Source organism: Talpa occidentalis, unplaced genomic scaffold (genome assembly GCF_014898055.3).
Source record: "Talpa occidentalis isolate TD23 unplaced genomic scaffold, MPIMG_talOcc4v2.1 talOcc4.17, whole genome shotgun sequence".
NCBI classification, from domain to species: domain Eukaryota; kingdom Metazoa; phylum Chordata; class Mammalia; order Eulipotyphla; family Talpidae; genus Talpa; species Talpa occidentalis.
This window is the reverse complement of record NW_023601754.1, coordinates 50380701-50408303: the sequence shown is the minus strand read 5'-3', so window position 1 is coordinate 50408303 and position 27603 is coordinate 50380701. Positions and strand designations below refer to the sequence as shown.

At 53.0% G+C, this 27603-nt stretch overlaps 1 protein-coding gene across 5 annotated transcripts; it reads right to left on the bottom strand.

Annotated features, from left to right (window-relative positions):
- Positions 1–201: 201 nt before the first annotated feature.
- Positions 202–27017, bottom strand: LOC119249764 (zinc finger protein 470-like). Of its 5 annotated transcripts, XM_054697394.1 has the most exons (8): positions 26945–27017; positions 26689–26784; positions 25037–25200; positions 24421–24538; positions 23712–23807; positions 17763–19279; positions 4443–4864; positions 208–4271 (listed from the first exon to the last, which is right to left on the bottom strand). In XM_054697394.1, the coding sequence occupies exons 1-8, from the start codon at positions 26976–26978 to the stop codon at positions 3449–3451; spliced, it is 3270 nt and encodes a 1089-aa protein (XP_054553369.1). In that variant the 5' UTR covers positions 26979–27017; the 3' UTR covers positions 208–3448. The 5 variants fall into 5 exon arrangements, with proteins under 5 accessions (XP_037373131.1, XP_037373130.1, XP_054553368.1 ...); XM_037517234.2 differs by lacking the exons at positions 17763–19279; positions 23712–23807; positions 24421–24538; ... (1 more) ...; positions 26689–26784; positions 26945–27017 and adding exons at positions 5159–5322; positions 8508–8591; positions 8748–8874; positions 11240–11328; positions 12664–12703 and having other exon boundaries at positions 202–5032; XM_037517233.2 differs by lacking the exons at positions 17763–19279; positions 23712–23807; positions 24421–24538; ... (1 more) ...; positions 26689–26784; positions 26945–27017 and adding exons at positions 8508–8591; positions 8748–8874; positions 12664–12758; positions 13820–13852 and having other exon boundaries at positions 202–5322.
- Positions 27018–27603: the final 586 nt, after the last annotated feature.

Below are 27603 nucleotides of genomic sequence, written 5' to 3'. Positions count from 1 at the left end.
CCCTCTTTCGCGGTCAAAGACGTCCAGTTCAGACAATAAATTACATGGCCTGTGTTAGCTCAGGCTGCCATGACTGAGGCCCCTGCTGGGCAGCTCCGGCAACAGTTTAGGTCCTCGGGTTCTGGGGTGACAGGTCCGCGGTGCCCACAGAGCGGGGGTCTGGGGCGCCCTCGCCGTACTGTGTCCTCACACCGCCTTCCCCCGCGAGCCTTAACCAGTGGCTTCAGTGTAAAATTCTTTCAACAGCCGCACATATTTTTCCGTGAACAATTCTGGCCCCAATGCTCGAATTTCCAGCTCTGAGTTCTAACTCCCAGAGCGGTGAGAGCCTCACACACACCCTGGACCTGGCGTTCCCTCCCTCCGCCCGCGGTCATCCGGGCCCTGGAGCGCTGGTCACCTCCCAGCAATGCCCCTGGGCGTTTGCCCAGTCACGTCGTCGTACATTCAGAAAATGAAGAGGCGTCTCACTTGCCCTTTCTCGCCTAAACTCAATCTCTTATACCTCAAAAATGTCAAAGATTCTATTTCCTACCAAATTCGGCATTGGCTACATTTCCTTAATTGCAAGTAAAATGAGCAACAGAAGCCAAAAATGCAGCCTTGGAAGGGTAGTGGCAGTTTGAAGAATTACCTTAGGACATTAAAAAACTGGGTGACTCCAAATACGGCAACCAAAAGCCCATCACGCCTTCTGGGAGCTGCTGAGGACAGCCCCGAGGGCCTTTCAAACCCCAAGAGCATTAGGCTGTATAGTGCCGACAGAACCCCATGGGCTAGAGTAAGTACGGCCAGTTGTCAAAGCAGAAATGATGTAGCCAAAACCCGGAAAAGCAGGCAGAGGAAAATAATAGGCTATTTTAGGCTTTATTTTCGGTATTACAATGACTGACTTTATCCTAGAATACAGGTCTGACAACATTCTCCTTTAGCTACACAGAGTTCTTTGTCCCACAGCTGCACAGAACTTTCCTGAATGAACACACCATCCTTAACTTCCCCACAGACCCATTACCCTAATAGTTTCTGTTTAAAAAAAATTTTTTTTTTTGTGGCCATATACACTCACCCACCTTTGCACACTCTGGGCTCTCAGGGATACTAATTTCAGTGGTGGACGCACACAGCAGTTTCTATGACGGGCAATGGAACGGTCATTTTCTACACACTGGATAGCACCAAAATTGGATCGGATCACTCCTCTATGATCTAAAAATTAATCTACTGGTAAAAGTAGACACATCATTTCCAAATCTAGCTTTTCCTGGATTACTAGTGCTACTGGGTAGTTCTAACTGCTTTGTTTCCTCTTCTTCGAGTTGGTCATCAGCTTTGCCCATTCGCAGTGCGCTGCAGGTGTCACCGACTGGTAATAGTGCTAGAATTATGAGGGGTTGTGGCTCTTTGTTACATTCGTTGCAAATTTTCTTTCAGTGTCTCACTTGCCTATAAATGTCAATGAGTCTAAAGTCTACTCCTGGGTGATGCGTACCTTACACCAACAGGACGGAAATAGGTTTTCTTTCATCTTTTAATATTTTAGATATAGACCTCCATTGTTTCACAGTGTGCAAGGTGTAGGTCTCGGTCTTTCCGGAGAGTTGTGTCCCAATGGCATTTGAGCAACCCACGCTGCAATGTAAAATGCTTTCTATCACACATAAGAGGAGCCCCAAAGGCTCCACATGCTCTGCAAAGATCTCCTATTCCCTAGTTTCTAGGCCTCTGTCATCAGACGAGTCCCCAAAGCTCCATTTTCCAGCAGCCAGTGACCTTTAGGAAAGAGCTCCCTTCCCTGAGCAGCAGTTGGGCCTTGGGTACCCCGGGTAACGGGTCTCTTCCAGGGGTGGCGTACCTGCTCAAGGCCAGGGATTTCTCTCACGGTGATGAAAATGTTCTAAAATGAACTGTGGTGATGGCTGCGCGCCTCTGAAAAAACTAAAACACACTCAGCTGCAGTCTTCAAATGGGTGAATTGGGCGGTACATGAATTCTCTCAGTGAGACTGTTACCAATCTCCAAACAGCAGAACTAACAAAATCCCCACTACCCTTTAAATCACTATTGCTAGAACCCCCGTGGCCCTTGCTGAACCAGCAGCTTGACCGTCCTGCCACATCCACAGCATCTTGACTAGCTACCTCAGCAGGATCAAGACTGTCTCCTACCTTCTGTGCCTGATGACTGGCCCTACCTCCGGTCTCACTCCCTGCCTCTAGCGCCACATGCCCTGAGGGTAGGGAGCCCTTCCCGGGGCTCCCGGGCTGCCTCTTTAGAGCATTTCTCAGCCCAGCGCAGGTTACACCTCATCCCGCCCCAGTCTGTCCTTCCACAAGACCCGCGGGAGCAACAGCTTTTGTTCACTTGACATCCTGCTCCATCCCCAGCATCTAAAACAGTCCCTGGCACATTAGTAAATGCTCAGGAAATGTTAACTGGGTGAGCTTCGCACGCCCACTGTGGCACCGCATTCCTTGTTACACCACTGCTCTATGGAGGGTCAGAATCAGCTTCTCTACTAAGAAATTGTGGCATTTTTATGGGAATGCTCAGGAATTTACATCTGGGGGGAGATTTATCTTCACCAGATTGTTCTTTCTATGCAAAGACACACCTAACTTCCCACTTACTCCATTTTCAGTATTGAAGTCTACATTCGTGAGCTGACTGCAGTTTTCCTGTTTCAGAGGTGATCTTATCAGCTTCATGAAACAAGATGGTGCAGTTTGACTCTATTTTATGCTCGAGAACAATGTTCCACAGGGATTGTCTGTGGTGCTTTTTCACAAGCAGAAGTGTCCATTAACTACCCTTTGCCTTTTTTTTCATGTTTATAAATCTGCCAGTTATCTAGCCTAATTTTTGTCTGTTGTTCATCTTCTCCCTTGGCCAACCCTCCAGTCTACCAAATGCTTTTGTTCGAACCGACCTCTTTTCACCTGTAAGCACCAGGCAAGAAGTTCCTCATCAGTAACGCTACATGTCCTCAGAGTCTAAGAGTGTCGAGTCACCGGATACCTTGCTACATCACAGAATCTTTGTGGGAAGGCCCACACTTTCCGTTCGAAGTCTGTTCTTCTTTCCCACCTCACAGGAGAGTCAGAAAGCCTCTGTCGGCTACACCACCGGAGGTTTCTTCGTCTTGACTCACTGCTTCATTTTATCTGCAGCCATAGCTTTACCTTATTGGCACCAATCATATGCCGAGGATTGTGTGCTAAGCCCTTTAACAGCATTACCTAATACGTTCTTCAAGCGTTTGAAATGGGAAAGTAACATGAATATTTATTTTTATTTTTAAAAAATTGAAATGGCTAGTGTTAAAAATACACCTGAAAAGAGTAGGAGGGAAAATGATTACAACATCCCAATGAAATGGTGATGACCTGGACTATGATGATGGGAAATGGACTGGATGGCTTCTAGAAGCTACTTAAGAGTCCTGAATCTACAGGACCTGGTGGCGTGGAGGTGAGGAGGAAGCAATAATCACAGACGACTCTGCAGTATGAACTCGCTGGTGATGAGCAAGGTGTACACTCTGCCTGAAGGCTTTTCCACACTGTCTACACTCGTAGGGCCTTTCTCCAGTATGAATTCTCTTGTGTAGCGTCAGATGGGCGATTTGGCTGAAGGCTTTGCTACACTCCTTGCACTCGTAAGGTTTCTCCCCGGTATGAATTCTTTGATGTAGCGTGAGGGATTTACGATGGCTAAAGGCTTTCCCACAAACATTACATTCGTAAGGTTTCTCGCCTGTGTGACACCTTTGGTGACAAATCAGGGAGGCCCTCTGTCTAAATGCCTTCCCACACTCCAGACATTCATAAGGCCTTTTCCCAGTGTGCAGTCTCTGGTGGTGAACAAGGTAGGAGCCGTCGCTGAAGGCCTTCCCACAGTCGATACACTCGTAAGGCTTCTCACCTGTATGGACTCTCTGGTGTTGAACAAGGTGTGCAATTTGACTGAAGGCTTTCCCGCACTCGTTACATTCGTAAGGTTTCTCTCCAGTATGTATTTTCTGATGCTGCGCCAGGTGTGCGTTCTGGCTGAAGGCTTTGCTGCACTCCTTACACTCGTAGGGCTTCTCCCCGGTATGAACTCTTTGATGGTGAGCAAGGTGTGTGCTCTGCCGAAAAGCTTTCCCACACTCCCTACATTCGTAGGGTTTCTCTCCCGTGTGAACTCTCTGATGAAGAGTAAGTGAGCCACGGTGGCTAAAGGCCTTCCTGCAGATCGTACATTCGTAAGGCTTCTCTCCTGTGTGAGTTCTCTGGTGGACGGTCAGGGATGAGCCGTGACTAAAAGCCTTCCCGCACACGTCACACTGGTACGGTCTCTCTCCAGTGTGAATTCGCTTATGTTGAATAAGTCCTATGTGGTCAGTGAAGGCCTTCCCGCAGTCGATGCAGTCAAAGGGCTTCTCTCCGGTGTGATAGTACCTCCGATGACGTATGAGAGAAGCATTCTGCCTGAAGGCCTTCCCGCAGTCGATACATTCATAGGGTCTTTTCCCGGTGTGAATCCTTCGATGGTGAGCTAGGGATGAACAGTCGCTGAAGGCCTTCCCACATTCAGTACATTCGTAGGGCTTCTCTCCAGTGTGAACGCGCTGGTGCTGGGCGAGGTGTGCAAGCTGGCTGAAGGCTTTGCGACACTGCTTACACTGGTAAGGCTTCTCCCCAGTATGAACTCGCTGGTGTTGAATAAGATGAGCATTCTGGCTGAAGGCCTTCCCGCACTCAGTACATTCGAAGGGCTTTTCTCCTGTGTGCGTTCTCTGGTGTTGGGCGAGGTGGGCACTCTGGCTAAAGGCTTTCCCGCACTCGGTGCACTCGTAGGGTTTCTCTCCAGTGTGAATTCTCTGGTGAAGAGTAAGCGTCGAGATCTTGCTGAACGTTTTCTCACAGTCGTTACATTTCAAAAGTCTCTTCTCTCCACACATGTACTTGTGTTTCTCTACAAAGGAATGTGCTCTCAAGCTTTCCTTGTCTGTGTCCACGTCATATACTCGCACTGCCATGGGAAATGCCTGTTTTGTAGAAGACAACGTATTCAGATGGAAAGCTCTCCCAGATTCGTTAGAGTTGTCTAATTTGTCAATCAGGGTATCTAGATGAGTGATTGTTTCTTGCCTAAAGTGTGCCCTCTGGCTTACCAACTCCCTCTCAAACAGGGCTTCACAATTCCAATTTTCCGCTAATGCAGAACATTCCAGGTCACAGCTTCCAAGTCTTCTCCTTATCACAGCCTGGGATAATTTTTCTTCAGAATCGTCCTGCTTTGGAGTGAATTCTTTGGGTATCTGTACATGCTCCAAGTCTGAAAGATAATAGCAAGACGAGTACTTCCATTATCAGTGTTAGAAAAAATGGAAATTTACAAAATGAAACCATGTGACTCAAACAGATCCAAAGCAGAAAAAGAAAGATATTTTTGACAGTTCTTAAACCTAGGCAGTCAACCGTGCATTTCTGAAACAAACCCTCCTTGGCTGTAATAATACTACCACGTGGCTTTCTATGAAGGTTTTTGTTTTGCGATGTGTCTGTAACTTCCTTTTCGGGTGCTATTTTGGTAGCAAATGTTAGGCTCCTTCATAAACACATTCTTTAAAAGTTCTTTTTGTTCAATATTGGAACAATATTGGAGATATTTTTCCTTAAAGGTTCTATCAAATTTATTTGTGGAACTATTTGGGGATGGTGCTTCTTTTCTTGGGGGAGGCAGTTTTTAGGTAATTTTCTGTATTTCTTCTATGGTAACTGGTCTGCTTAAATTTTCTCTCTCTTCTGCTGTCAAGTGTAATTTATATTCTCCTCAGACAGCCATTTCATGCAGGTTTTCAAATTATTTACATAAAGTTGAGGAAAAGTCATGATTCTTTTATATACAGTGTGGTAAGTCACCTTTATTTGCTTTTTAGTGTTTTCTCTGCCGTGTCCTGGCAGCTCATATATTTTGCTTGCTTTCTAAAGAAGTACTTACTTTTATTAGAACTATTTCCTAAAATTCATTTACTCCTACTTTTATCTCTAAAAGTATAAATCACTATACATAACTCATATAGTTTTTCCTTAGATTAATTTTGTTCTAATTCTAATACTTTGAAGTGGATGCTTAATTTTTTTTATTTCATATTTACTACTGTGTATCATTAGGACTGTAAATGACCTCTAACAAGTCTCTCATTGAAACTGAGAAACGAAAGCAGGAAAAGGCCACACAACATGTCTCCAAATAACCTGTAAGCATCTCACTAGAGGTTCATTTCCCTGCAACATGTATCTAGACTTTTTTTTTTAAAGAATTGTCACTCACTTTTTTTTTATAAGATTTATTTTATTTATTTGTGCATACAAAAGCTGGGGTGCAGGCCAGAGGTGCAGGGGGTGTGTGTGTGAGAGAGAGAGGATTCACCAGAGACAGAGTGGGGAACAGAACAGGCAGACTAAAAAAATACACTGCTGAGGAGAGTAGCGGGGAGACAGGAGAGGTCTACTGCACCATGTGGGTCAGCTCCATGGCCAGCCAGGGGATCGGACTCGTGCTGCAGTGGATAGCTTCACGGAGCTGAGACTTAACTCCTGCGCCCCCAGGGAGGCCCTGCATCTATAGGCACTTACCTAGTTTTCTAAACTAGATAAAGAGCTCTCTAGAAAGGAAGGAAAAAACTACAAATAAATAAATTTGAAGAACATAAACTTCCCAAATCCCAATGGGTACAATAGAGACGAGACGATGGAAGACAGAGGTGGTAAGTGCGGGAACCTGGATTAACGTGAGCCTCAACTATTCTGTCTTTGCCTTGATTATTCTTTGCTTTGACTATTCTGTGCCCCTCAGTGCAGAATCAGGGAAAATTGACAAGGAGCCTCTGAGGATAAAAGTCCTGGGGTGAGGATCTCTACATGGTGAAAACAGCGTGTGCAGAAAGGAGCAAAAACACTGAGACTTTCCTTGACTTTCTGGCATTTCCCAACCGTGGCTGGGGCCGCTGGTGACGTGTCCTCCACACACAGGCATTCCCCATTTCCAGCTTGCTTCTTTCATCTTTTTATTTTCTGATTCTAAATAAAAATGAGATGGCCCCTGGGCTGGGCTGCACCTTCGTGCTATAGTCCTGCTAGGCTTCTCATTGTTCTGCACATGGACTCCGACTAACCCTCTTTCATCCCACCGCCACACATCATACGGACACAGGAAACATTAGTACACTAATTGTTTTCACCTTTCCTATGGGAATCTAAAAAGCATATCTTGGGCCTCCCAGGTGGCGCAGCAGTTGAGCGCTGGGTTGCGAAGCTGCCCGCGGCCTCTGCAGCATCGGTTCAATCCCCGGCTGCTCCCCGGCCACCGGAGGAGGGTCCCACATGGCGTGCAGACCTCTCCTGCCGCCCGCTGCTCCCCTTAGCAGTGGACTTCGGTCCTTCTGCCTGCTCTGCTCCCCGCTCTGGCTCTGGTGAATTCTCTCACCCTCCCGCGCTTCTGACTGTACCCAGTGCTTGTATAAATAAATAAATAAATCTTAAAAAAAATAAATAAATAGGGCCTCCCCAGTGGCGCAGCGGTTGAGCGCTGGGTTGCGAAGCTGCCCTCAGCCTCTGCAGCAATGGTTCGATTCCCGGCTGCTCCCCGGCCACCGGAGGAGGGTCCCACATGGCGCGCGGACCTCTCCTGCCGCCCGCTGCTCCCCTCAGCAGTGTACTTCGGTCCTTCTGCCTGCTCTGCTCCCCACTCTGGCTCTGGTGAATTCTCTCGCCCTCCCGCGCTTCTGACTGTACCCAGTGCTTATATGTATGTATCAATCAATCAATAAATAAACGTTTAAAAAATAAATAAATAAATAAATAAATAAATAAATAAATAAAAAGCATATCTTAAATTCCAAGAGGAGGAATTCTGGTTTTGTCTTTTTTCAGTTTTGGGGTTTTATTTGTACTTCATATAAGTAGATGAATTTTGAAATGCAAATTTAAAGCTATATAGCAAGATAAATGTGTCAACTTACAGAACTAAAAACCTTTTCAACTCAAGGTGTGGGAGGACTTGAAGGGGAAAGACAAAAAAGACATAAATTACAAAACAAGAAAAAAGGAAAAATAATTAAAAGCAGAGGGAGGACTGTAGCTGCAACAGTTGTCGATCTGATAAAATTGCTGTGTAAGGAAAAAAAATATTTTAACTAGTTCAAAAAACTAAATACAAATTTGTCTAGAGAAGTGAAAAATACTGAAAGCCAGGGATGCTTAAAACAGTAAGATACTTGAGCAGACCTAGGCAGACATCAGTGGGACAGAGTTCAGAAAAAGACCACGGACTTGGAGGCCACCAACCAAGATAAAAGTGGTACCTCATACCAGCGAGGAAGAGAAGAACTATTCAAGAAATGGTGCCAGAACAAGTTTCAAATAGGGAGGGATTATGAGAGGCGTCTTTCCAAAAAGCATCACAAGGAAGAAATATCTGCAGTCGAGTCCCCCCAGCTCTAGTTAGCCTGCACTGACCTGGGCACATCTTTCCTTTCGTGGTCCAGGGCTCTTGACCTCGCTCCAAGAAGGAGATCACATCTGGTTTAGAAATGCAAAGACCTGAAAGGAAAGAAAAGAAAATGGGCTGTGCTGGGGGCATTCCAGACCATGACCCTGTTAAGCAGCAGTGAGAGAAGAGGGACGCGGCAGGTAAAAGCCTGAAAAGCTGCCTCGGGAGAGAACCTAGGGAAGGCAGACTGAAAAGGAAACTCTTACCCATGGAAACCAGGTTCCTGTAGTTGTCCAGCATCACCGTCTTATACAGCGTTCTCTGCGCGAGAGTCAGCCCTTGCCACTCATCCCGGGAGAAGTCTATGGCCACATCTGCAAACGTCACTGCATCCTGAATGACACAAATACACAGAGCCACACAGAATTTGTACCAGGCGGCCTGGCTCTAGAGTCCATGTTATTGACCGTTCTGTCACTCTCGGCCACGCACGGAATGTTTCTCTGACAGACAATAATGCGTCTACTTAGAATGTTTAAAAGTTCTAAAAATCAAGTTCCAATGACAGCGCAGGCCTGATGGCGTTCTATCCGACAGCAAAGGTGTTTTGCTTTGACAACTGCTCATTGTGTCTTTGCTATAAAATAAAAAATTTAGCTATTCTAAGTTGTTTTTTACTTGTTCAGTTATTTATGTGTATGAATCAAATTTGGTAATTTCTTACAATAACTAGTTTGCTGGTCACTAGTTTTCTCTAATCAGAACATGAATTATAGCTCTTAAGCTTCCACTGTTAGTCATATAAATAGTAAAAGTATGAATGTCCTAGAGCAGAGTTAGGATTGAGTAACAATCCACAGGGAATGAAAAAACTAGGAACGTAGTCAAAGAAAATAATGAGACAGGAAGGCAAAAACTCAACCACAATGATGATCATTGCAGCCTTATTAACTAAAAACATTGGGGGCCTCCCTGGTGGCCCAAGGGGTTAGGACGCAACCTATGAAGCTGTCCGCAGCCTCTGCAGCGCAAGTTTGATCCCCAGCCATGGAGCTGCCCACATGGCGCAGCAGACCTCTCCTGTCTCCCTCAGCAGTGGATTTCAGTAGATCCGCCTGTTCTGTTCCCCACTCTGTCTCTGGTCAATCCTCTCACTCCCCCTACACACCTCTGGACTGTACTTGTATGCAGAAATAAATTGTATACATAAATACTTGTACTTGTATGCATAAATAAATAAACCTTTGAAGAAAAAAAAAAGACATTGGCAACAACTTCTCTTTGGAAAACAAGGGGTTGAGTACAGCAATTATGTTATCACCCTAAACAGACAAAAGAATGTAGAACGTTCCCTGGCATCTTAAGATGCTCACGGCTCTGCAGTCATGTAAGGAGAGGAAACTTTCGTATTCTGACCAAAATGCTACCCAGGCCTGAAATCTCCTCCACTTCTTTCAAGAAGTAACTCAGCAATTGTTTCACTTCCTCAATGAAACCCTCCTGACCCCTCCTCCATCCGGCAATAAGTATGATCGTGCAGGTTTTATCATGCACAAAAGGATCTCTCACCAAGGAGGCAAAGAGCTAAAATAAAGAGCAATCCTCTTGTCAGATCGCGCAGTCCATCAGAGACCTTTACAGGAAGGGGCAGTTTTATCATCCACTCAACCTACATGGGGAACTAATGGCCCTTCCCCGCTGCTCACCACCTGCACCATCTGTCACTTTATATAAGCACACAGTCGCTGCCTTTCTACTCTCCAACGTAGTATAAGTTTTTTGCAAGCCAGGACTGGAACTTCGTGACTAGCAAGAGCGGCTCTCAAGTTTTCTCTAAGGACTACATTTCCATGTTGTCAGGTGTGTATGAAAAACACCAAGCACATGGAAAAGTTCAGCCTACATCATGTCTTTCTTTCTTTCTTTTTAAAGATTTATTTATACAAGACCTGGGGTAGAGATCAGAGGTGCGGGTGGATGAGAGGATTCACCAGAGAGAGTGGGAGAGACCAAAGAGACAGCTCAGGAGAGCAGTGGGCGAGGCAGGAGAGGTCTGCTGCGCCATGTGGGTTTCTCCCTGGCCGGCCGGGATCAAACCTGCACTGCAGAGTCTGTGGACAGCTTCACAGTGCTGTGCTCAACCCGCTGTGCCACTGGGGAGGCCCCCTAGATCATTTCTTTTTTTTTTTTTTTGGTGCTGCAGAGGCTGCGGGCAGCCTCGCAGCCCAGCGCTCAACCGCTATGCCACCAGGGGAGGCCCTCTTTTTTTCTTTTAAGATTTATTTTATTTATTTATGCATTCAAGAACAGGGGTGCAGGCCAGAGGTGCGGGGGTGAGATGATTTACCAGAGACAGAGTGAGGAGCAGAACAGGGGGAGCCACTGAAATCCACTGCTGAGGGGAGCAGCGGGGAGGCAGGAGAGGTCTGCTGCGCCATGTGGGTAGCTCCCTGGTCGGGGATGGAACTCGTGCTGCAGTGGCTGCTGACAGCTTCACAGTGCTGAGACTTAACCCCTTGTGCCACCAGGGGAGGCCCCCTAGATCATTTCTTAATGAAGAATAAACACTGAGTAGCAAGAAGCTGAAGCTTCAAGAGGGCACTCAGCTTTTTCAATCTATCCTCACCCATCATTCAAAAGGGAGGAAACAGATCCACGTCACAGGGTGGAGCTTTAAAGTAGTGAATTTTCAGCAACAAACTACTAAATCTTGAAAATAAAGACTATTTCAGGGAGAAGAAAAAGAATACTAACTCACCGGGGGCATGGCTTTTAGAGGTTCAATTCCTGTCACCACCTCTTTGCGGCTCCTCATTTGGAGAAGGGTTTTATCCAGAGAAGGCAGTGCTGGGAGAGGAGAAAGTGTTGAGTTACTGAGTAGTTTTAATCATCATAACCTAGGGGCTCCCTGGTGGCGCAGGGGTTAAGTCTCAGCACTATCAAACTATGGCCAGCCACTGCAGCATGAGTTCGATCCCAGCCAGGGAGGTGACCCACACGGCACAGCAGACCTCTCCTGTCTCCCGGCTGCTCCCCTCAGCAGTGTATTTCAGTGGATCCACCTGTTCTGCTCCCCATTCTGTCTCTGGTGAATCCTGTCACCCCCCACAACTCTGGCCTATACCCCAGCTCTTGTACGCATAATTTTTTTTTTTTTTGTGGGACCCTCGCCGGCAGCCGGGGAACAAACCGGCGCTGCAGGGGCTGTGGGCAGCCTCGCAGCCCAGCGCTCAACCGCTGCACCTCCAGGGGAGGCCCAATAAATAAATCTTTTTAAAAAAAAAATCAGATCCTAGAAATTTAATCCTCCCCTTCAGTTCCCTGTTTAATTCCCCCAGATCCACTGTACCCTCCCCTCATAGTCCAGGCACTGGGTGGGAGATGTGTAATTTGTAGCTGGGGTTTTCAAAGAAGCACAAAACCTCTCTCTCAAAGTCACCCATTCATTAACAACAGAGATGCACTAGGCGTGCTGCATGTATTAATAGCCTTGACTTAACTTTCACAATTTTCAATGAAAATAGAGAACACTGTGCCCATTCTTGAGAAGTGAAGTCTTTTGCTCTATTCACACAGCTGATTAATGGAACCCAGTCACCAACATCTACCTGACTCAACCACCCAAGTTATTTACTCAAGCAGACACAAGAATACAATAGAAAATATGCCCTCTGTGCAACTAACCAGTCAGAATGAGGCAACTTCCTGGGAAAAAGCCATCTATCCCAGAGAGAGGCATTATTTTTGTTACAACTGAGGCCATGTGACTTGCAAATTAATGACCTGCATCCAAAGACCCAGGTGGCTATTTTATTTTGTGACAAACTATATTTTGAGGTCCTTTCTGCTCTGACCCAGGTTTTCTGGATCTGGAAAGGATACAAATATTCAATTTCAATCCAGTTTCTTTCCTCTAAGCTCCACTGTTTTCTCAAAATATTATTATTATAGTATAATAAGTACAAACGCTGAGCACTTGCTATGTGGCAGGGTCCACATGAGTGCTTCACAGGTGTGATCTCACCTCATCCTGTCAGTTTTGTAAACATGTAATACTGTCATTCCTTTTCCATGAGAAAGTGAACTGTGTTCGGTGGAGGTTTCGGGATCTGAACTACTGAAATTACTGAAGTCATGCAGAGTGGGTTTCTTCAACCCTGAGAAGAGGCGAAGGTCACGTACCTTACCCAGTTGCTGAGGGGATGACATGAGAACAGCACAGAGGAGGACTCTAGAGTCGGCCTGGCTCCTCGCCCAGAAGGATTCCTTGTCCTCCCCTGTAAAAGGGAGATAAGTTCCTGCTTCTCAGTGTTGGTAGGTTGGTTGGTGACATCTTGAATGGCCTCAGGACCATGGCTGGCACACAGGAAGACTGTGAGCACCGGTCATTGTTACCCCACACAGAGGAAAACCTATAGCGATGCAAGAGCTTCTCCCTAGCCCCTTCCTTGTTACTGGTGTGGGGAGAAGTGGGGTGGAGGAGTGAGGTATGGAAACGTTTTCCTTCTTGTTTTTCCTTTTAAAGACTATGGGTGTCCCCAGTGGCGCAGCAGGTTGAGCCACTGCAGTGGTTCAGCCACTGCAGCCTCTGCAGTGCGGATTCGATCCTGGCAGGCCAGGGAGATACTGACATGGCAGAGCAGACCTCTCCTATCTCCCCGCTGCTCCCCTCAGCAGTGCATTTCAGTCAGTCTGCCTGTTCTGTTCCCCGCTGTCTCTGTGGAGTCTCTTTTTTTTTTTTAATTTATTTATGCAAGAACAGGGGTACAGGCCAGAGGCGTGGGAGGGTGAGACGACTCCCCAGAGACAGAGTGGGGAACAGAACAGGCAGACTGACTGAAATGCACTGCTGAGGGGAGCAGCGGGTGAGACAGGAGAGGTCTGCTGCGCTCTGTGGGTCACTCCCTGGCCGGGGATCGAACTCAGGCAGTGGTGGTGACAGCCCGAGACTAGCCCCAGGCCAGCAGGGAGTCTCATTCAGAGACTCGGGTAAGAGGCCACAGCGAGTCTGGGATCCCTCAGCACATTCGGATGAGATTGAGTCTCCCTCTCCCCCGGGGCCACCCCAGTGACACATGGGCCAGGGAAACGCTCCATCTTGGGGTCCTCCCTGGGGAGCAGCGGGGCACCCCGAGGTCGCGTCCTAGCGGGAGTGTCGTCCCGGACTGGGGACCCCAGAGGACCGGGGAAGGGGAGGGGGCGGGATCGGCGACGCCGGCAAGGCAAGGGCCCTCCCGGGGCCGCACGCTCGGCCGCCGACCGCGCCCCCAGACCTCCCTCAGCACTCGGGCGCGCGGGGGCACCCCCAGGTCCTCCGCGCCGGCCGCCGCGAGCTCACCCGCGTCTCCGATCCCGCCGGCCCCGCCGCGCGCCCGCGGCCCCGCCGGAAGTGTGCAGCCCGCCCCGAGTCGCCGCCGGAAGTGCGCAGCCCGCCCGCCGCAGGGGCCGCTGGGAAATGTAGTCCCCACCGGCGGGGAGCCGGCGGAGTCGGGCGACGAGGCTGCCGGGCTCAGCGTGGCTCCCGCCGCCCTCGGCCCGCCCGGAGGGAACGGAGCCGCCGAGAGAGCGCAACCCGCGCGGAAGCACAGGCCGCCTGCGGGAAGCGAGCCGCGCCCCGAGGGCTCTGAGAGCCGTCGCGGGCACAAAGTACGCAGGCGCAGATGGGCGGGCAGACTACTGGGCGGAGCGCGCAGGCGCGCTGGACCAGGGGCGGGGCCTCTAGGGGGCGTGGCTTCCTGGGCGTGGTCAGAGGGCCAGGGCGGGGCCTCCTGGGCGGGGCCTGCGTGGCGGGGCCTCCTGGGCGGGGCGGGGCCGGCGGTGAAGCTCGGGGTTCGCCCGATGTGCGCCCCGGCGCCCGCCTGCCGGGTCCCGGCGCCACTGCCCACTCGCCCTGGCCCCTGGCCCCCCTGCTCGAGCAAGGCCCGCGGGGACGCCCCTTCCCGGCGGCCGCCGCCCCGCGGCCAGTCCAGGGCGCAGACACGGGGGCCCGCGGGGCCCGGGCCACCACGGAGCCCGCGGGGCCGCTGCGCCCTTGGCCCGCCCGAGCCGCCCGGGCCGCGTCCCGCAAGGCGGCTGTGGGGCGCCCGGCGTCGCGGCCACTCGGGGCCGCCCAGCCTCCCTTGCAGCGACCAGGCCCCGCGGCTGGAGCCCGGCCGGCCATGGCGCGCTTACCTAAGACACCCCAGGCGGCTCCCAGGCCAGGCAGTGACTGAACCGCGACCCCTCGGGGGCCGGGACAGCCGCGCCTGCGGGCGCTTTTGGGACCATTTTGCTGCAGCCGAGCTCCCGGCCGTACTGGGCCCCGCAGCACCACGCTCACCTGGACCTGCGGGAGCGCGGGGAGCATCCCAGGGCGCCCGCACATCCGGCAGGGGCCTTGCAGAGGCCAGTGAGGGCATAAAAGACATGACGCGGCCCAGCACTTTAAAACGCCGGAATTCCGGCCTCCGCGCTATGAAACTAGAGACCTCTCCTGTCTCCCCGCTGCTCCCCTCAGCAGTGCGTCTCAGTGGATCTGTTCCCCACTCTCTCTGGTGAATCCTCTCACCCTCCCGCACATCTGGCCTGTACCCCGGTTCTTGTATAAAAATAAATAAAATCTTAAAAAATAATTTAAAAAATGACCCTTCATACTCTGTTCCAAGGTCTCATCATTCTCTAGTGGCAGCTTCTACACTGATTAGGTTTCTCTGGCGGACAACAAAAGATGACCTGAAATTAGAGCTGAGATTTACCTGAAAGAAGTGCACCAGACAAGGGCGTGGGAAAGCAGGAACTGGTTTAATGGCTCGGAGCGCAGGCAGAGACGCAGCACTGCAGGGAGGCGGCCAGCCCCGGAGCCACAACCCGAAGACTGAACGGCCGGTGCAACCAGGGCCCGCGCGGTGGACACGGACACGATGGAAAGACACCTGGCGCGGCCACACACAGCCGGACGCTGGTCCCCGGGTCCAGCGCCTGTGTCCCCGTCAAAGCACAAAGAGCAAGAGTGGGGACAGCGGCTCCCCAGGCCAGGCGGAAGGCAGGCCAGCGCAGCCCACCAGGAGCCGGGGCGCACACAAGACAAGAGCACACCCGCTGTGCCACGCGCGCCCCGTGGACATCGCCCCAGACACCAACCTACAGCGAGGGTCGTTCCCACCGTATGAGGCACGCTCATGGCACACGCGCGCGGCTGCGCGGCTCATATTCAGTGCGCGTTGGCAACCCCAGCAGCGCCCGGCCTGCCCTCCAGTGACCGGACACCGCGGTACTGAGCGGCCACGGTTTAATGGGCCCGCCCGCAGGACGCGGCCATCCCGCTTGTCGTAACTGAAACCACGATGCGGTTAACGTGACTGACATCTGCTTCCCCCAACAGGATAAAACCTCCGGGTCAAGAGCTGGTTCTGGAAGGCGCGCACACTGGGCTGGCTGGGGGAGGCAGGAGACAGCAGGCTTGCTGGCGGAGGCGCCGGTCCTCCCCCGTCCCCGGCGCCGCCCCACTCTGCTGAGCCACTGAGGCAAAGTCTAACTCGCCCTTTTGAGATGAAGGAGGCTCCAAAACGTCACCGTCTTCTTGACTCACCTGAAGCCTTCGACCCTGGCGCCTGTCGGGCATGGCCGCGGTCTCTGGCTGTTCCGCGGGTGTCAGGGCACTTTGTTCCCAGACACCCCAGACGGCCGCCCGTGTGGGGGGACGAGCCTGCCAACAAGGGGCGGTGCGCCGACACCACTGGCTCTCCCAACGCGTCTCCCGGGACCCCACGTCCAGCTAGCAAGGGTCCCCCTCCCGCGGCCCCTCCACAGCACAGCGCATGCCCCGGCACCGCACTTCTCTGCGGGCAAGCGCGCCTCCCGTGTTTTCTGGCTCGTCTTCGGAGCATGGGTGACCGTCCACCCCGTGCTCCCTCCCAGAAGGAAACCCGCTGCCCTTGGAAGGCGCCTGGCCTCACACGCGAGGGACTAAGGCTGCACCGGTCTGCCTGCCAAAAGGGCTTCCCATCGTGTCAAACCAACCGTGGCAGCAAGTCCTGCCGGGGAGTGCCCGTGGCCGACGCTCCCCCCGCCCCTTGCTGAGTTTTATCCGGGGGAAACGCCTCCCTCGACACCGTGCAGTGACCCCCTTCCACCGCTCATCGTTCACCTGCGGCTTGTCCTGGACGGGAGTTGCAGCCCCCGCGCGGGCAAGGGAGCGCACCTTTCGTGTGTTCTGCGCGAGCGCACGGGCTGCAGACGTCTGCCCCAAGGGCTCGGGCGGAAACACCCGCGGCCTCGCCGGCCACACGCTCTGTGCGGTCGGGGCCACGCAGCTCTGCCCAGGATGAGAGAGCCGCCGCAGGCAACGTGGAACACACGAGTGCGCCCGGGAGCCCACCAGGCTTTCCCACCGACACCGACGCGTCCTTCTCCACCATTTTGTGCGGCCACGGGACGTCATTCTTTTCCCCTGTTCGTGAGGTCACAGGCCACCAAGGCCCGCGAGCGGGACTCTGGCCGTGCATTGGATTTCTGAGCCCGACCTTCAGTCAGTCACCTCAGGGACCATGGCTCCCTAGACGTTACTAGAATTCACGCGTAACCAGGGGACTTTGAATCAACCACCTCCTGGCCAACTGTCCAGTCCTGCTATGAAACGCCAGCAGCGCCAGCTCTGCGCGCACACCCTGCAGCTTCTGATGGTTGCGGCTCCCTTGTTCCAGGAGGACTCATCCATCCACGTGCCCCCCACCCTTCCTAGGCTGCTGTCAGGCGTGCAGCTGAGCCCTCGCACCGACTGGGCCTCGCCGCAGGCAGATGCCTCAACACCACGTGACATCAGGAGGCACGTTATACCAAGACAGGCAGCGGCTCGGGGACCACCTTCAGCTCCTGCTGCCGACCCGAACTCTCGTCTCGTCAAGCCTTGTCCTGGGCGCCATTTTTACTCAGCGTTGACTAGCGTGCCTTGTCCGTGTCCCAGGTTTTTTAAAAAATTAGGATTAACCCGTTTAAAGGATCTCAGCCCACATTTTACATGAGGAGCGAATTACATTTACACTGAAAGTCACTCCGCCTCACGGGGGACAAAATCGAGGGCAGAAGGCAGTTTTCACGGCTGGGGCAGTCTGGGGGAGCGACGGGCGTGGCTGAGACTAGGGCGACGCGAGTGAAGATGGACTCCAGAGGAACCTGGGGAGTGGAGCGGCGGGGCCGGACGCGGAGGCCTCCGCGCTGTGGGTCCTCGGGTGCGCAAAGAGCACGGGCTGCCTGAAGCCCTTCCTGCTTCGCCTGCAGCCGTAGGCGCGCTCTCCCGTGTGCACGCGCTTGTGCTGGTTGAGGTGCCCGATCTGGACGAAGGTCTTCCTGCACTCCTTGCACTCGTACGGCTTCTTTCCAGAGTGAATTCTCTGGTGGACGCTCAGCGACTGGCGGTGGCTGAAGGCTTTGCCACACGCGCCGCACTCGTAAGGCTTCTCCCCGGTGTGGCTTCGCCGGTGACAGATGAGGGACGACTTGGTCTTGAAGGCCTTCCCGCACTCGAGGCACTCGTAGGGTCTCTGGCCGGTGTGCAGCCTCTGGTGCTGGCTGCAGGAGGAGTTATCACCAAAGGCCTTCCCGCACTCGGCGCACTTGTAGGGCTTCTCCCCGGTGTGCACCCGCTGGTGCTGGGCGAGGTGTGTGGTCTGGCTGAAGGCCTTCCCGCACTCCTTACACTCGTACGGCTTCTCGCCCGTGTGCGTCTTCTGGTGCTGCGCGAGGTGAGCCTTCTGGGTGAAGGCTTTGCCGCACACCTTGCACGCGTAGGGCTTCTCGCCCGTGTGGATGCGCTGGTGCGTGGCCAGCTGGGAGCTGATGCTGAAGGACTTCCCACACTGCGCACACGCAAAGGGCTTCTCTCCAGTGTGGATCCTCAGGTGACTGGCAAGATGTATGTTCTGCCGGAAGGCCTTCCCGCACTCCTGACACTGGAACGGCTTCTCCCCCGAGTGCACTCTCTGATGCTGCGTGAGGGAGGCGTGGTGGCTGAAGGCTTTCCTGCAGACCTCGCATTCGTAAGGTTTTTCTCCAGTGTGAATCCTCTGGTGCACAGTGAGGGACGAGCCATACCTGAAGGATTTGTCGCACACGTCACATTTGTAGGGTTTCTCCCCAGTGTGAATTCTCCTGTGTTGGTTCAGCCCGATGTGGTCGCTGAAGGCTTTCCCGCAGTCGATGCAATCAAAGGGCTTCTCCCCGGTGTGGTAGTAGCGCCAGTGGCGGATGAGGGACGTGTTCTGGATGAAGGCCTTGCCACACTCCACGCACTCATACGGCTTCTTTCCCGTGTGGCATCGCTGATGGCGCGCAAACGACGAGCCATCGCTGAAGGCCTTCCCGCACTCGCCACACTTGTAGGGCTTCTCCCCGGTGTGGATTCTTTGATGAACAGTCAGGGAGGAGCTCTGAGTAAAAGTCTTCTTACATTCGTTACATTTGAAAAGTTTTTTTCCAGCATAGAGACCCGTGTGTTTTATTGCCACCGAATTCGGGGGGAAGTTTTTCTTCAGGGACTCCCGACTGTGAGCTCTCTCTTCTGAGCTGCCCAGGCGCAGCCACCTGGCGGGCTTGCTGTGCATGCGCCCTCCGTCCTTGGAGAGGGGTGTGCTGTGAGTGACCGTCTCTGGCCTGAACTGGGTGCCCTGACCTACCAGCTTCTGGTCAAACACGCCCACAGATTCCCAATTTTCTCTGAAAGTGGAACACGTCAGCTCAGTGTTTGCAGTTCTGCCCATTACCACGTCAGCAAACGAATCCTGCTTTGGGCAGAGTTCTTGGGTCTCATGCACCGATTGTGGGTCTGAAAGATACCAAGAAAAGAAATATTTCACTTACTGTGCACTAGAGAAAAAGGAGCCTGCTAAATGGAAAACTGAAACAGAATTCACTATCTGGTGAGTTTAACCGTATAATGAAATCACATAAATCATGTGCCTCTAAGAGCCATGACATTTAAACACACAATACATATAAGAAGAACCCACAGACTGGGCCTCCCTGATGATGCAAGGGGTTAAGATGCAGCACTATGAGGCTGTCAGCAGCCACTGTAGCAACAGTTAGATGGCCGGCCGGGGAGCTACCCACATGGCGCAGCAGACCTCTCCTGTCTCCCCACTGCTCCCCTCAGCAGTGGATTTCAGTAGATCTGCCTGTTCTGTTCCCCACTCTGTCTCTGGTGAATCCTCTCACCACCCCTACACCTCTGGCCTGTACCCCAGATCTTGTATGCATAAAAAATAAATATAAAAAAAAGAAGACACCCCACAGACAATTCATTTTCTTTCAGGGACCTAGGAGAGACAAATAGAAAAAAGTGAAATACGTGTGACATCAGTACATATCAGAGAGTGTGAGCAGGGAGCATTCCTCGGTCACACCACCTAGAATCATAGCCTTGCCCACTCGTCGCCTTAACTCTCTGTCTTCACGTGCCACAGCACTCATCACACCAACCAAAGTTGCTCTGAGAAACTTGCCAAAGCACCAAAAAGACAAAGTTTTAATAACATTCATTAAAATTACCTGACAGTTTATACATATGCACATATAGCCCTACAACCAGAAAGTGGCGTTTCTATTAATCTTACCTGAAAATTTCGATAAATGCTACATTGCCAGCTGATGACTGAAGCTGAGCAGGTCACAGAAAATCAATTTTATATTTACCTGCCTGCTTCCACCTAGGGACAAAATTCACTCTTCAGCTCTGGACCCTTCTTAAGATCAGACACTGCAGTGCATTTCTCATCTCGAAGAGACTTTTCATAATACTTTGAGCACAAATGGTTTTCTCTCAGTGTAGACTAGATAAGATAGACACGCACAGATGAAACTGCTACCGGGGAGACGACTCGGAGACTCACAGGGCTGGGAAAAGAGTGAAAACCTTGTTTTTTTAAAAGACATCTGAAGGGCTTCCCCGGTGGCGCAGCGGTTGAGCGCTGGGTTGCGAAGCTGCCCGCGGCCTCTGCAGCGCCGGTTTGATCCCCGGCTGCTCCCCGGCCACCGGAGGAGGGTCCCACATGGCGCGCAGACCTCTCCTGCCGCTCGCTGCTCTCCTCAGCAGTTTATTTCGGTCCACCTGCCTGCTCTGCTCCCTGCTCTGGCTCTGGTGAATTCTCTCACCCTCCCGTGCTTCTGACTGTACCCAGTGCTTGTATAAATAAATAACTAAATCTTTAAAAAAAATTTTTTAAATAAATAAAAAGAAAATTAAGAAAACAACCCCAGGGCCTCCCTGGTGGCGCAGCGGTTGAGCGCTGGGTTGCGAAGCTGCCTGCAGCCTCTGCAGCCGGTTCGATCCCCGGCTGCTCCCCGGCCACCGGAGGAGGGTCCCCCATGGTGAGCAGACCTCTCCTGCCGCCCGCTGCTCCCCTCAGCAGTGTCCTTCGGTCCTTCTGCCTGCTCTGCTCCCCGCTCTGGCTCTGGTGAATTCTCTCACCCTCCCGCGCTTCTGACTGTATCCAGTGCTTATATGTATAAATAAATAAATAAATCTTTAAAAAAAAAAAAAAAAAGACATCTGAAACACTGCAAGCTTTCCCTCTGCCAGGGACGAGGAGGGTGCCTGCTTTCATGTCCATTCACCACCACACTGGAAGTTCCAGCAAGCACAATGAGAAAGAGAAAGAAAGGCATTCAAATATAAAAGTAAAACTCTACTTGAGAAGACATGATTCCATACAAAGAAAATCCTACAAGAATCCACCAGAAAATATCAGAGCCAATAAATTAATTTAGCAAAACTATAGGATATAAACAACACACAAATATCAGATTATTTCTATACACTAAATATGAACATTCAGAAAAGGAAATTATGAAAACAATTCCAGGAAAAACAGCAATAAATGAAAAATTACTTAGAAATAAAGTCACCCAAGGATTATACACTGAAAACTACAACTAGTGCTGAATGGGATTATGAAGACCTAAGTATTCATGGACAGTGAGACTTAACATTAATTACAATGCTAAGAGCCCCCAGTGATTGCTAGATTCAATCCAGCATCGCATTACTGTCAGGGGACTTTTCTCCAGAAATAGGAAAGTTGAACCAAAAATTGACATGACATCACAAGGATCCCCTACTAGCCAAAGCAATCTGGAAGAGGAACGTTGAAGGACTACACTTCCCGATGACGAAACCTACCACAATGCCACAGCGATCGAAATGGTGAGAGAGCAGCATGAAGGGAATAAACAAACACAAACACACACACACGTACATGTATCAAAGGACTGAGAGTCCAGAAACAAACCCACACCTCTGTGGCCTACTGATTTTCAACAATGGCGCCAAGACCATTCAGTGGGGTAAGAAGAGTCTCTTCAATTCATGATGCCAGGACAACTGGCTATCACATGCAAAAGGAGGAACTGCAGGGGCCTCCCTGATGGCGCAGGGGTTAAGTCTTAGTGCTGTCAAGCTATCTCCAGCCACTGAGGCCTGAGTTCAATCCCAGGCCAGGGAGCTACCTCATGGCACAGCAGACCTCTCCTGTCTCCCCGCTGCTCCCCTCAGCAGTGGATCTCAGCTAATTCACCTGTTCTGCTCCCCACTCTGTCTCTGGTGAATCTTCTCACCCCCCACACCTCTGGCCTGCACCCCAGCTCTTGTATGCGTAAATGAAAAAAAAACTTTAAAAAAAAAAAAAAAGAGGAACTGAGGAACTGTACTCACCTCATACCACACAACAGAAGTTGACTCAAAGTGGGTCAAAGACCCAAGTGTAAAAGCTAAAACTCTTATAAGAAAAGACATGACCTTTGACCTGGCAATGGATTCTCAGATATGACAAAAGTATGAGCAACAAAAGAAAGAATAAACTGGACTTTATCAAATTAGAAACTATTCTATATCAAGGAACGCTATTATCAACGAAAACGACAAGACACAGAAAGGGAAAGACAGTTGTGGATCATATTTGCAATAAAGTTCCAATTTCAAGAAAACAGAAAGCGCTCTGTTCACTCAACAACAAAAAGACTCGGATTCAAAGAACAGACAACAGGACCGGACGGACACTCCACAGAGAAATGCAGGAACGGCCACCACGCTCGGGAGAGACACGCCCCTGCTGTTCCTGGAGAGCTGCAGGCCACACGCGTGTGCTGCCCCTGCCCACCCACAAAGGCTGTAGCTGCACCAAGTCAACGGAGTACCAGGAGGATGGGCCGCCACCAGCCTGCAGCCCGTTGCCCGCGAGAACGCAGGAGGCCAGACGCCCGTGCCGTGCCAGCGGGGGTCACCAGATGACCCAGCAGCCGCAACCCCCAAGACTTGGCCACTGTTCACTGCACCACCAGGCGCGGCGGCCAAGAGGAGGATCCAGCGTCCACCAGCGCAGAGAGGATGCACCACAAGGGGCACAGCGGACAGTAGGGCCACCCAGCCATCAGCAGGGATGGTCACACATGCACGCTCTGTACGGTGACCCTTGCCAACGTGTGCCCAGTGGAGGCCACCATACGGGGAGCGGGTGGGGTCAGGAGAAAAAGAAAGGGGCTGATTAAGGAATACAAGGTGATTCCTTCGATCTGATGAAGAAGGTTTGGAAGTGGAGGCGGGTGCCGGCTGCACGTGATGGGAATGTACTTCCTACGCCTACATTATGCACTGTGTTTATTTATTTATGCATACCAGAGGGGTGCAGGCCAGAGGTGGGGGGTGAGAGGACTCCCCAGAGACAGAGCGGGGAGCAGAGCAGGCAGAGCCACTGAAACACACTGCTGAGGGGAGCAGCGGGGAGACAGGAAAGGTCTGCCGCGCCCTGCGGGCAGCTCCCTGGTGGGGGACTGAACTCAGTAGTGACAGTGCTGAGACTCCACCCCAGGCCTCCAGGGAGGCCCTAAGTTGTGCACTTTGAAACAGCCGGATTTTACGCGCATGTTCCGTGACAGACATTCAGGAGGAAAGCAGGCTCTTAAAAGCGTCACAACAAGACAGGCTACGTGGGAAGGAGGAGAGAGGAGAAAGGAGAACGAGTGAAAGAGAACGAAGTGACGGGAACGACCTCGCATCTGTTACGCCGCACAAACGGGAATGAACCTGTTCAGGGAAAAACCCGCGAGAGGATCAACAGCCAACAGAACACAGGCCTCCGCGAGGGACGCTCAGCTCCAGCTCCAGCTCCTGCACAGCAGCGCGTCCTGTGCCGGCGGGAATGGGGAAAGCGAGTCCCAGAGCCCTCCGCGAGAACCCAGCCCTCCCGCCACCCCGCGCTCACCTGGGGGCAGGCCTCCCGCCTGCTCTCTCCTCAGCAGCCAGGCTTCCCGCCCTCGCGCCAGCAAAGGGGCCGTGGCTGGCTTGGAGACACAGCGTCCTGTGGGGGGGAAAGCAGAGGGTTCCGTCACGCTCTGGGCATCCTTAAAGTGGCAAGTGGCTCCTTAATTTCGAATTTTGATTTTTTTCTTTTAAAAAGCGTTTTCAGGGCCTCCCCGGTGGCGCAGCGGTGGAGCGCTGGGTTGTGAAGCTGCCCGCAGCCTCTGCGGCGCCGGTTCGACCCCTGGCTGCTCCCCGGCCACAGGAGGAGGGTCCCGCATGGCGCGCAGACCTCTCCTGCCACCTGCTGCTCCCCTCAGCAGTGTCCTTCGGTCCTTCTGCCTGCTCTGCTCCCCGCTCTGGCTCTGGTGAATTCTCTCACCCTCCCGCGCTTCTGACTGTGCCCAGTGCTTGTATGAATAAATAAATTTTTTAAAAAAAACAAACAAACTGTTTTCACAGGAAGACTCAGCAAAGAAACCGAGACGTGCAGAGAAGACATCAGAGATGATGTTCGGGCATCTGTCAGCTGTCGAGAACCTGAGCTCGTGCTTAGGAGTCGGGGGCGAGGCTCTACCCTCCAGAAGGCTGGGCCCCTCCCACCACCCAAAGCCAAGAACGGAAACCAGGCACCCCTGCAGGCTGGTTCAGACTTGGGAGAGACATGTCCTTACCGACTGCCCCCAGGTCACTGCGTGCATCCCACACCACACTCTGACGACACGGACTCCGCGGGGCTGGGTCCAGCCGCTGGGAGAAGTCCACGGCCAGACTCGTGATGGTCACCAAGCCCTGAAATGGTGCAGACATGGTTTCTGGACGGAACCACACTGTGCCCACCCAGCGCGCAACTGCACTGAGTCCTCCCTTAGGTTCTGCAGGCCCCATCGTGACCAGGCCTGGATGGATGTGTGTGTCTGAGGAGGAAACACAAGCGAGAGAAGAGGAACTGTCTCCGCCTGGAGAAGCTGTAATTCGTAGAAGGGATGAACTTACAGGCAGCTGGAATGATCTAATATTCAACACACGTTCAAGGAGGCTACAGGGTTTTCTCTCACGTCACCCTCGGAGGAGAAGGGCTGGGGGCCTGCTCAGGGGGACTCACACTCACCACACGGCAACGGACCCAGTGCAGACCAGTGCAGGGCTGCCTGTGGTGTGTCAGGTGAGATTTCCCCTTGCTTAACGCTCTGTCTCTTAGACGTGCTGCAGTCAAGTGGAAGCCCCCACGGTCACGGCGGTGCCTTTCCTCAGGGTTTTATCTCGTCCAGAGAGCGCCTGCTGACTTACCGGCCACCTCTCAAACAGGGCGTCATAACCCCAGCCGCCCCCCAGCAGGGAGCACTCCAGGCCGCAGTGTGGGAGTCTCTCCATTATCTCTGCGGGGGGTGACGTCTCCTCACGGAAGCCCTTCTGCGGTGGTGGCTCCTTGGTCTCCCGCACGGTCTTCAAGTCTGAAAGACAGCAAGAAATTTCCTCTTTTATTGTATGTCAGTACAGAGAAAACCTCCAAAAGGTAACCAGGTGAATTAGAATCCTCCACAAAGCAAACTGTCCTGCCAGCCTTTCCGTGTGACCAGCCAACCTGACATCCCAAATCGGCCGAGCTAGCACCCCAACACCACAACGGGAGCTTTCGTATCTGGAAAGTGAATAAGCAGTGGACGCAGACTGGAAAGAGATGGACGGAAGATCAGGAGATAAAGGGCCCCCACCAACTTAAATCTCAGATAAAATGTCACCAGAACAGCCCCCGGAGGAGGAGGGAGCCTTATGCCAGCTGGAGGGAAACTCACTCTGACTCTCCCTCCATCCTGTTTGATTATTTTAGCAAAATACATTCCCCCCGCTTTCCAGGTCGTGTTACTCGTGGCACTGCTGACTAACAAAAGCTCAGGTCTGACCTCAGAGCGCCGGTGCGGAGATGGAGCGGCAGAGGCAAAGCAGCTGACTCAGACCAGCCAGGCGCCCGCACCTCCCCAGGTGGCGGCTGCAGAGCTCAGACACCATCCTCCCCTCACACGGTGACACGTCGCTGGCCTGTCACTCGAGCGCCCAGGCTGGGCCTGTCGACACACATTCCCCGTGAGGCGTGAGTGGAACAAAGAGGCCTCGCAGGATTCTCAGCCCTCCACGAAGGGCAGCCTTTTCCTTTCCCAAGGAGACCTGTCCTGACGCCCGTGTCACTAGCTCCATGTGCCGGCCCAGAAACAGCGCTGTGGTAGAAAGCTCTGTGTTCCCAAGCGGCATAACCTCACGCACATCTGCAGAACATTCTAGCAAGCCGGAGTCCATGTTCTTCCCTCCTGAGAGTCAGTGACCCAGCCACTGCCTGCCGGGCCGGCCCACCCACCCCGCCCTCTTCTCCGCCTCTGCGGTTCTGCTGACGGCTCTAGTCCTGCCTCCCAGCTCAGGGGAATGAGTTTTCTTCCCCTCAGGTCTCCACTCCCAGCGCTCACGCATGGACAGAGCATCTGCTCCATCCAACTCACACGCAGAGGCCTCGTCTCTAGGGCTGGCAAGCGCTTCGCCGCCTTGTGCTCTCCTTGCCAGCCCACCCCTGGGGCCTACTCAAAGCTGATGCCTGTGGGCGTCAGCATCAGGGGACGCGGATGGACAGGGCATCCGATCAGGGAGGAGCAAGGCGGTGAGCACTACCTCAGACACAGCCACGGCCTTTAAAGGACAGAGATGGCTGCACGGGTGTGAACAACAAAGGGACAACAGCAGGAATGTGAGGAGCGGCGCCCAGAGTCACCGCCAGGAGGTAACCTGTAGAGGATGGGGAGCAGACAAGGGGGACGCGAGACCGTGGGAAGCCCACGTTCTGGAGGCCTCTGCTGTCCGCCTGGCCCAGGCCACAGGAAGAGCCTGAGGAACCATGTGTTTGAGGTGACAGAGGAGCGACGGGCAGTGACACCCCCACCCCTGACCCCACTCACCTGGGCACCAGCCTCGCGTCATCTTTCTCTCCACCGTCCAGGGCTCTTTCCTCTGTTCCAAGGAGGAGATCACATCGGGCTTAGAAACGCAGAGCCCTGAGTTTGCAAGAAGAGACAGGACGTGGTCACACCAGGGGCTGCCTGGACAGCAATTGCAGCCGCCTTGGCTGAAGGAAGCGGGCACGGGAGGCGCTGATGGAGGGGTGGGCTCCTGGGTCAGCTCAGCGGGCATGGGCAAGGAGCCGGGGGCACTCACCCAGCGCCGCCAGGTTCCGGTAGTTCTCCAGCATCACCCTCCGGTACAGGCCCCTCTGCGCGGGGCTCAGCCACTCCCACTCCTCCCGGGAGAAGTCCACAGCCACGTCCCCGAAGGTCACCAAGCTCTGAAAAGACACAGCGCACCCTGCTCGGCCAGCGCTCCGACTCGCCCGTGGGGCAGCACCGGGCACAGGCACTGGCGACGCGGTGCCTCATTGCTTGGTATCCAGCGAGGGACACCAAAGAGGCCAGCGCAGCAAGGCCCCTCCCGGGAAGACACTGTCCGGCTTCACGGGGGAATGAGAGACCAGCGTTCCCAGGACGAGGCCGAGGAGCGGCCGGCCCCGGACAGGCCCGAGCTCGCTCAGCGGTCACGGGACAGACACTCCGACGGGCCGCGCTGGACTACGCCGCCCTCCCTCCTCTGCCCGCGGCCCGTCTCCGCCCAGAAGCTGCTACAAACGCCCAGACTGTGGGCCCAGGGGCGGCCCGTCCACCCGGGCGTCGCCCGCCACCAGCGGCAGGGCGCCCAGAGCCCCCTCCCGGGAGGTCGCGGGGAGAGGCGCCCGCGCCGGGCCGGGCGTCTGGGGGCGGGAGGCCACTCACCGGGGGCTTGGCCGTGGGCTCCGCGCCCGCCGCGTCCCGCTCGCGCCTCCT

Bases quoted from the DNA above. Each gene is read 5' to 3' on its own strand.
- LOC119249764 (XM_054697394.1), bottom strand. From the start codon at position 26,978: ATGCTGGAGAACTACCGGAACCTGGCGGCGCTGG. The intron at 23,808-24,420 runs GTAAGGACATGT...TCCCCCCCACAG, and splicing joins CAGTGACCTGGGGGCAGTCG to GACGCTGTGTCTCCAAGCCA. The intron at 4,865-17,762 runs GTGCACACGGGA...ACTCTTCACCAG, and splicing joins ACCTCAACCAGCACAAGCGC to AGAATTCACACTGGAGAGAA.